This window comes from Marmota marmota, unplaced genomic scaffold (genome assembly GCF_001458135.2).
Source record: "Marmota marmota marmota unplaced genomic scaffold, marMar, whole genome shotgun sequence".
NCBI classification, from domain to species: Eukaryota; Metazoa; Chordata; class Mammalia; order Rodentia; family Sciuridae; genus Marmota; species Marmota marmota.
The window spans coordinates 35,433,901-35,443,922 of record NW_026000016.1 but is presented as its reverse complement, the minus strand read 5'-3'; the positions used below and the strand labels follow the sequence as shown (position 1 = coordinate 35,443,922).

Here is a 10,022-nt window from a genome sequence, read left to right as displayed (position 1 = left end):
GAGTGAAAATCCAAAACCTGATCATTTTAAAAAGATTTTTTTTTTTTTTGAGGCTGAGGCAGGAGGAGCACTGGACCTATGCATTCAAGACCAGCCTGGGTAAAGTGGCTGTCTCCAAAATAAAACGAAGGGGGGTGGATTTCCACTGAGCTTGGTCAGGAAATATATGAATTCACTCCCTATTGTTTCACTTCCTTCTGGCATTTTATTTAGATTATTAATAAGATCCACTTGCATTTTCTAAGCATGCACTGGTAGTTAGGGACACTTTCCCCCAACACAGGGGAGGTATTGATCAGACCACAGGAATGGAGATGCGCCCCTAGGATGTCCCATTATAGCCCAGGGTTCAGGGACTCAGGGGCAGAGACTTCAGGAACAATCTGACTGTCTATGTAGACCTGGCTGCACTTTAAGACAGAAGAATCTGTCCCAGTCTGAGTTCCAGCTTCCTTACTCACTAGCTGACAAGAGTGGATGCAGTGGTCTGTTGCATCTGCCGGCTCTGCCCACCCACGAGGCTGTGACCCACCCCCGAGGGATGAGATCAGGAACAGAGAATGGACACTATTCCACAAATCGCTTATCATTACCAAGGAAGGGAATGAAGGATATTCCTAAACTTGGGGTGATATCTTGCAAAAAAAAAAAAAAAAAATAGGGCAACTCATTGTAGGAAATGGAGATGGGACTTGGGTCTCTCTATCAAGACCTTGAGACTCTGTGGGGGTGGGATGGGGGTGGGGCCGCCTGCTTCAGCAGCTTCACGCCCTGACTCTCCTGACTTGGTCCCAAGGTCAGAAAAGGGTGAGATGGGGAGAGGTCGTTCCATTTTACAGCAGCATCTTGGGATAGGGCCGCCTCTGATCTCTTCATCAGGGTTTGGGGGAGAGGTTCCAGGACCGACGACCAGGTCACCGGCCTATCATGCCCTCCTGCAGGTGTCTCGGCTTTGAACAGGGGCGTGGCCGAGGTCAGTCGGCCTTGGGTGCCCGAAACTCAGGCATGCTCCAGGTGCGGGACGGCCGCGGCGCGTAGCGCTCCACGTCCTCCGAGATGGTCCGGATGTCGCTGGCGAAGGGCGAGATGCGCGCGCGGCTCTTGAATGTGCCCAGGCTGCCCCGGGGTCGCAGGCTCCACTGGCGCGTCAGCTTGTGGGCCTCCTCCTCCTGCTTCATCCTCTCCAGGACCTCCTGCAGCACCGAGCGGAAGAGCCCGGACACCTCCTGCACTTCGGGCTCCTGCTCCGCCAGCAGCTGTCGGAACCTGGACAAAAGAGGGGGCGCCTTGGGACCCTTGCGGGGTGGCACGTGGCGGGCCTCTAAACCCTAAGGAGCCGCTGTGTCTCCCTGAGGTCAATTCCCCTTTAGTCCATTTCACCTGCAACTGAAATCAAACAGCAATCACCCCGCCTCCCTATTCCCCCAGCCCATCCTGAGTTCAAACCCTAGTTCTGCCACTTCTGGCCTCCCTGAGCCTCTGCATCCTCATCTGTAAACGGGGTGTAGAGGGCTTTCCTACCTACCAGAGAGGTTTCATGTGCCCAAGTATGTAAAGATCCCGACACTAATCTAAGGTGGTCAATGCCCAAGTATTCTGGGGAGCCCACTGCCGTGGCAATTTTACTGTGAAAGACTTTCTGGGTTAACCCTCTCCCTTTTCTTCTCCACACACTACCCTATGTGATCTTTGAAGTGAGTATCTGATTATGTCACTGCCTGTAATGGTGACATAAACTGCCTCCCACAGCTTCTCTGTCACCTTCTGGATAAGGGGGAGCTAGATGGCCGTTCACGTAGGGCTCCTCCTGTTACTTCCCCCAGATGACCCTGTGTTACAGCCAGGAAGGATCCTATGGGGTTCCCACAGGCCTGGGTTGCACCTGGGTCCCTGGGTGTTTTCCCAAGCTGTTTCCATTTCTTAGAATGTCTTTGCTTAGTGCTCAAGAATCAATGTTAGTGAGTCCATTGAATACCTGGTTTCCTCCCCCATATTGAGAGTCAGGACTTTGCAACTTCTTAGCAATGATGTGAGATGGGAAAGGTATCAGGACAGTCATTATCTCATTACCTTGTGAGTGTTCCCAGTCTTTCCTTCACTTAGGAGGCTTGATTTGCAACTGAGTCCCCCCATCAGCATCCCACCCCTGTCCCCAGGTGCTTCTGGAGTAGGTCTATTGGGGGAGTTTCCATGGTACAAAATCAGAAAAATGGGGGGAGTGGCTAGGATTCTCAGCCTGGATAAAGGTAAAAAGACTACAAAAGGAGCCAGGATAGGGCTGGAGAAGGCATTCTAAAGAGGAATTTTAAATGGAAACGTGTACCATAGATGCTTACATTGGCTAAAGAGATGGGTAAGGGGAGATTTGAGGAGTCAGGGGAATTTTTACATGTTTTATTGTTGTTTTGTATTCCTTTACAAAGAGAAACACAGATAAAAGAAATTGAGTTATTTTGAAATTATTTTTGGCTGTTGGACTGACTATGTGCTTCTTTGACTTCGCCAATCTGAGACAGGACCCTGTGGGTCACCACTTCAGGGAGGTTACATTTATATTCAGGAATATTGTTGTATCCAAGCTCTAAATGTTCAGTGCCCCAGGACTCCGAACCCATCACACACACTCACAGTCACCTTCACACCTTAGGCAGACTGGTGTGAAATAGGATGATGAAGACAGTAATTTTGGAGATTGTCTGGGAAAACTCCTCTAAGAAAGTAATAATGATCATAAAATGATGAAAAAGGAGAAGCCAGCTGTTGAAATCCAGGATACTAATAATCCTGGCAGGAAGAACAGAGAGTCCTCACTCACCAAAACTCAAATGCCCCTAAGAGCTGCCTCTGCCTCTCACTGAAGCCCATGCCCCAACCTGCTGCTCCATGCTGTCTCTCAGCTTCCTCTTCCTGCCTTGCTCCTTCTGACAGATTAACAGTGTCATCCAGGACCCCTGGGTCTAGTCCTGGTGGCCTCAGGGCCCTGCCTGGAGCTGCAGCCCAATAGCTGGTCCCTGTCCCTATGCCATGGATTACCTGAGGATGGCAGGCCCACAGTAGGATGGGTGGATCTTGGCACAGACATCCTCAAGTTGCAGCCGCTCCCCTGGGCTGAGGTCATAAGTAGACCGGGGTGTGCTGGCCAGCCAGCTGTAGTCCACACCGGTGCAGATCTTCCTGGCGGAGTTGCTCCGCTCCCGTTGCTGCCTCTCAGCCTCTCGCATCTGCCCCACCAGCTCCATCATGAGCGTCTCCAGCACCATCTCAGCAGGGCTCCTGGATGACAGCCGGGGTGGGGGCTCATTCCATCGGAACCACGGGATGAGAGACATGGCCCCTCCAGACCCTGCTGAGACAGAATGGGAGTGTGTCTTCCCTGGGCCCCTCTGTCAGGGGGAGAATCCAGGAGACCAAGGGGTAGGGAGGAGAACTGAGCCTAGCCCTCACAGCTGAGCACACTTGGGTAGCTGGCTTAACCTCTGTGAGCACTCATTTCTAATTCTGTAAGACAAGACAAGGCTGTGGTGAGAAGTGGTTGTGAATAAATGTGATATACAATAAGCACCATATAGAAGTCATATACTCACTCATGGTTATAAGGATTCTTAAAAAGCATTCTGGGGGCTGGGGATAGAGCTCAGTTGGTAGAGTGCTTACCTTGCAGGCACAAGGCCCTGGGTTCAATCCCCAGCACCAAAAAAAAAAAAAAAAAATGGATTGGGCCCAGAGAAACTGCTTCCTGAATCCCCACAGCTCCAAGCAGGAAACACACTGTACATGGCTGAACACAATTTTATCCCTCTGATTGAAAGGGGGAAATGCATAAATACACAAGCACACACACACTTAGAACAGATACTTATGTCCTGTCCAACCAAACAGGAAAACACCGTTTCCAAATGCCTCCAGCCTAGTGTTTGGACACCTAGAACTGTATAGGGTTGACATTATCCTGCTAAAACCTGGCTTACCCACTATATTCGTTCATTCATTCATTCAGCAAACATTCATTAAGCCCTATGGACCCATCTGTGGGGGGATACAACATGAGAGTGCAGAGGGACTCTGTTCTCCAGGAGATTCAAGACTTGATGAATAAAAACGAAAACATCAATGAAACCAGGAACCCATGATTGGCAAAGCAGAGTCAGTATTGATGGGGGAGGGGTGGTTCTAAGTGATGAGAACAGTCAGGCAAATCTTGTTATGGACAAGAGCAACCAGAAGGGTGAGTGCCGGCTTCAGACAAGTGGGCTGAAGGCGGCCCAAGTGGAGGATCCAGCCACGGTACAAGGACTAGCTGAGCAGGACATCAGGAATGAGAGCAGGGACCTTAATTTATCATCATACTCTCACAGGTCCCTGCTCAGTGCAGATTTTGTGAAGGACAGACCAACTAGATAGATGGATAAATAAATTAAGTAATAAGTGAATGAACTGCTATGTCTGCCTCACACCATTGTCCGTCAGAAGTGAGTTGTGTCTCTGACAACAAAGAAGGGACGTGCCATCCTGAGCTAAAGTCTAAAGCTGGTCTTCAGGGTGCTCCACCTCCCCTGTCTACATCTTCCTCCCTCCATGAATGACCCATCCTCCTCCTGCCCAGGCCTTCCAGATGCAGAGAAAAGAGATTTGAGGAACTCAGTCTTGACAGAGTGGTCATGAGCACTTTCAAGGGTCTAAACTTAGAATCACACTAAGTAAATATTTTCAATTCTTGAACAAATGCCACCTTAGCTCTTAGCTTACACTTTGCTTCCTTCAGGAGAGTTTCCTGCGTCCCATGACTCAGAGCTAGTGCCTGTTGTCTCTGCTGCCAGGCTGCTCTGTGCTGAGCCATCAGTGCTCAGTCACAGCACTCTGTGACTGCCTGTGGGCCCTGGTCCCTCTGCAGACTGAGCAAGAAAACCTGTCTGTGCATCATCCTACCAACATCCAGCACAGGGTCTGGCCCACAATAAGTACCTCATGAACATATATAAATATGAAATTATTGTAAATAGATGGTATTATTTCTCCAATAATCTATTATACAAAAATTTTGCATAATTATATGGTTTTGTGTATGTGTGTGTGTGTGTGTGTGTGTATGTGTTAGTTTTCAGTCGCTATGACAAAATGCCTAAGAAAATCATCTTAAAGGAGGAAATATTCATTTTGGCTCAGAGTTTAGAGGTTTTAGTCTTCAGGTCGCCTGGCTCTGTTGTTTCTGGGCAACAGATGTTTTGAGGCAAAACATCACGGTGGAAGGGTGTGGTAGAACGAAGTTGTTTACCTCATGGCAGCCAGGAAGCCAAGAGAGAGTGAGAGGAAGGGTCTGGAGACAAGATATACCCTTCAAAACACACTCCCAGGGGAACCTACTTCCTCAAACTAGGTACTAAAGTTTCTGCAACCTCCTAATAGCCCCACCGGCTGGGGACCAAGTCCTCAACACAGCAGCCTTTGGAGGAACATTCCAGATCCAAACTATAACAACTGTCCAAACTATAACATGTGTGTGCACACACACACACATGCATGTGAGCACATGTGTGTTCAAGTGTGTTACACAGCTGGGTTACAAATCTACCTGGTGGGGGGGGGTTCTTCCCTCCACCAAATTTCTTACCATTCCTAAAGCCCACTTTTGAGGAACTTATCTTTGGGTCACAAACTGCCCTCCTTAGAGGCCTGGCTTTCTTCTAAGTGTGGCTTTGCATTTGAGATAAAAGGAGGCAGCAAGAGAGTAGAATGGTAACAGAGGGTCTTTCTGGGGCTGAGAAAAATGTGGCTGAAGGAAGGAGAGGCACCAAAGACAATTATTTGCCTCCATGACAAATTGATCCCAGAACACCACACCAAGGCCACTGAAGGCCTGGTCAGTGCAGTGGGGGCTGGGCAAGGCACCCACCCGACATCTCTGCAAGGGGGAGCCAAATGGAGGCTCACCTACCATCATCACATGTCCATAGATATATTTTTACATAATATGTAAGTATGTGTATATTTGTAACTAATGTTATATGGAGTTATAGATATTTATTAGACTATATCATGAAATTATTGTAAATAAATAGATGATATGATTATTTCTCCAATAATTATATAATTATTCCATATCCCACAAATGTATATTTATTTAGCTCATAAAATTATATGTATATATATATATGGTCTATATTTAATTCTAAATACTATTAAGTTAACAAAGTATTAAATAAGACATGTTCTGCTTCCTTCTTTGTCAAATTTACCTTCGTAACGACATGGACAGATTCGCACTGAGAATGCTTGGCCTCCCCAGAATTCAGGGCTCCTGGCCTGCAGCCTGCCCTTCTTCTCTCCCCCCTCCTGGCTCCCTCCTACACCAAGAAGGGACCTCGCAGACATGCACGGGGACACCCCAGCCTTCACACTCAAGGCCCATCCTCATCCTCGTGAATAGCAGATTTTTGCCACCCTCAGGCCTGGGCTCTTCGAACCAAGAGTCATCACTCTCGGGGGATTGAGAGGCCAGAAGGTGCCTGCACAATGGCTCCTTCTGTGGGGACAGAGGTGGCAGCTGTCTGGTGAGGAATTCCAGATCTCAGCCTCTCATCCCTGATATGGAGGTGAAGTGACCCTAGGATTGGCATATCTCCTGAACCCCCAGACTCCAGAAGAAAGCTAGGGCAGAGTCTGAAGTGCAACCTCATGGGGGTCCCTATTCCTTGGGGACAAGAGTTGGTCTCTAAAGGGGAATGAAGAAAATGGAGGGGGGTGGGAGTAGGAAAAACAGTAGAATGAATCGGACAGCACTTTCCTCTGTTCATACATGAATACGTGACCAGTGTAACTCCACATCATTTGAAACCACAAGAATGGGAAGTTACACTCCATGTATGCTTGATAGGTCAAAATGCGCTCTACTATCATGTATAACTAAAAGGAACAAATAAAAAGAGTTGGTCTCTAGAGGCAGGTAATTTGACAAAGGGCAGGGTCTGTGGGTTCTGAGCTTCTCAGGCCCAGTGGTGAGGGTCTCACCACTGGGAAGGGGAGGAGAGTTTTCTGCATTGTCTCCTCCCCACCCCCCACACTTTCCAACCCCAGCCACAGCAGAGGCTTTACAGAGACAGGAGCTATTTCTGTCCTGGTGCCAGCTGCTCCCACAGGAGGTTCTCAGGCAGGTCTGATTAAGTTCTTATGGGCAAAGCAGGGAGAGAGAGACAAAGGGAGGGAGAGAGGGAGGAAGACACAGAGCAGGGACACAGTCAGATTTCAGAGATGGTTGCTTTTTCCCAGCCCTCTTAGAACCTGATCCACAGCTGAGACTGATTCCAGGGTGTGTGTAGTCTGTGAATGGCAAGAGTGACCTGTCCTGGACTTTGCACAATTTGGGTTTTCCTCTCCCTTGCTCTGGATGAACCACCATGGAATAGCCAAACTTTTCCATGTGAGCTTCAAGGGCCCCTCACTCTCAGAACCCTCCTGTGAGGAAGGCCAGCTTCCCCTCAGCCAGTGGTATTTAGAGTCTGCCTCAAACATATGCACATTGACACCTTTTAAAACACTGGGGGCAACTTGAACATGAATTGGATGCTGGGGGATGATTGTTAAATTTTCTGAAGTATAAAAACGGTATTCAGGTTTAGGGGAAAGCTAGGATGGGATCGATGCCAGAGTTCGTGGGTGTCCACAATATTCTACATTCAAGTCATTCAGACAGTGCGACATATATGTACACACACATAGAAATAGGGAAATTAAGGCAAAATACAAACAATTGTCTTATGGAGGTTTTTGAGGGCTCTTATTGTGCTATTCTTCCAACCCTTGCACATATTCAAAATTTAAACATTGGAAAAATATCTAGCTCAACACAGACTTTTTGCAGGCACCTTTCCCTCTAATTCTATCTGGTGGGCTTGCTTCCTCTCAGCACCTCTGCCCCCATCTATATTCATTCATTGTGGGTTGCTGGGTGTCTTTCTCCAAGAGGTCCTGGTCATCAAGGCCATGGGCAGTGGGTGTGCTGGGAAGGCTTGGGGTCTGGAGATAGAAACCCAGCAACACAAGGCCTGAGTTCTCTACACTTTGGCCTCAGCAACCTAGGGCCAGTGTGTGTGTACTGTACCTGTCCCTGTGCTGGGTGCTGGGCTCCTGGGGAGTGTGCATTCAAGAGAAAGAGGAAAACAAACAGACCAGTGATTGCAAACCTCCTGGAGGGGATGACACCCACATACCCCAGGACACTTCTGGGCTTCAGCAGTGCGGGCATCCAAGGGCCGACCCCAAAGCTCCTGCTGAGCACTAATGTATGATTTTGTTCAAGTTCATTACCTCTCTAGGCCTTGGTTTCCTCATTTATAAAATGGGGTTAATACAGCTGTGTGTCTGCCCGTCAGAGTGCCTGTGAGACACAAAGGAAAGTGTACAAAAAGATTTGCAAAGTGTAATCCTGTTCAGTGACCAGGCTCTGTCATCTTTAGGACACAGCCAGGTAGATTCATGGCTAAGGAATTCAGAGAGTCTGGAGAGAGGTCAGGAAGGCATGCTGCCTTTGTCCTGGCCTCACAGCTGCAGAGAGCAGAGAGAATGCTGACCCACTCTAACAATGACACCAGGGGAGAGGAGGAGAAATGAAAGGCAGCCAGGGACTGAGGGTTAAGGCACCTCCAAGCTTTGTGGTCCCCTGTGAGAACCATGGGGCTGTGTCTCCCTCCTCCATCTGGGAGCTAAGCCAGGGACAGGATTGCTACCAACCCCTGATAGCTGTCTTGCCTTCCCTCTCCCCAAGTTCCTTTTCCCAAGGCTGGGGCTTTAGGGTTAGTCCCTTCCCCAGCCTTCTTCCTGCTCATTACCTTTACTCCCTTTGATCTCAGACTCATGCTTGGTGGCCTGCCTATACCCCTACCCTGCCTTTGGTCCATTGCCAGTCCAGGTGAAACAGGCTGGTGGTGGAGAGGCCATGAAGGCTTTAGAAGAGAAGACCTGAGTTCAGCTCCTATGCCTTTGCCCTCCCTGGCATACCCTGCCTGTGTCCAGGTCACCTTCATGGCTCTGAAAGAGAGAGAACAAGGTACCTAATTCAAGTTACTGTGAGATCAGTCAGGTAACGTCTGCATAAGTGCTTTCTTAACCAACCAGAAGCTGGTCCACCCAAATCTGTGGTCATCATTGTTGCTTAGTGCAGGGATTCTTACCCTGGGGTCCTGGGAGAATTCAGAGATTATAAACTTGCATGTGACCAAAAAAAAAAAAAAAGAATCTTTATTTCCACTAACCTTTAACTAAAATATAGTATTTGCTTCAGTTATGAATGAGGACTACGGATCATAGTAGTATCAATGGCACCTGTGCTTTTTATGTCTAGTCAAGATCACAGCTATGTTCCTGGATCTTTAAAGTTGTTATTCATGAACTAGTGCACATGATTTTTGCTAGTTGAAGTCATAGTATTTATTAGATCTGCCACTAGATTTTTTTTTTTTTTTTTTGGTACCAGGGATTGAACCAAGGAGCCCCTAGCCTCTGAGCCACATTCCCAGCCCTTTTTCATTTTTATTTGAGACAGGGTCTCACTAGTTTCTCAGGGCCTTGCTAACTTTCTGAGGCTGGCTTTGAATTTGCAAGCCTCCTGTGTCAGCCTCCCAGGTTCCTAGGATTACAGACATGTGCCACTGCGCTTGGTCTAGATTTTATTAGTTTACATGCTGATAGAGAAGCACACATATCACCACGTCACAACTGTTAAATAGCTGCACTTTGATAGAGCAGGTTTCCTTTGCAAACCAATGGACTTCACTGAATTTACTCAGAAACATTTTTTCTGACTGTGTTCTCAGACTTTGCTGACGAGTCAAAGGGTCCCAGATACAAAGAGAGTGCAAGCTTGACCCCAACCTTGACTCTAACTTCTCCAGGTCTGTCTTCTGTCCTGGCATGGCAGGAGGGGAGCCCCCATGTTCTTAGAGAAAGTTCTGGGCAGAAGGATGATCAGTTCAAAGTCAGCCTCAGCAACTTAGTGAGGCCCTAAGCAATTTAGTGAGCCCCTTTCTCAA

The 10,022-nt window shown here is 48.1% G+C and overlaps 1 protein-coding gene across 1 annotated transcript; it reads right to left on the bottom strand.

Annotated features, from left to right (window-relative positions):
* Positions 1–819: 819 nt before the first annotated feature.
* On the bottom strand, positions 820–3,340 carry Rd3 (RD3 regulator of GUCY2D). The gene is made up of 2 exons (XM_015483376.2): positions 3,034–3,340; positions 820–1,266 (listed from the first exon to the last, which is right to left on the bottom strand). The coding sequence occupies exons 1-2, from the start codon at positions 3,327–3,329 to the stop codon at positions 975–977; spliced, it is 588 nt and encodes a 195-aa protein (XP_015338862.1). The 5' UTR covers positions 3,330–3,340; the 3' UTR covers positions 820–974.
* Positions 3,341–10,022: the final 6,682 nt, after the last annotated feature.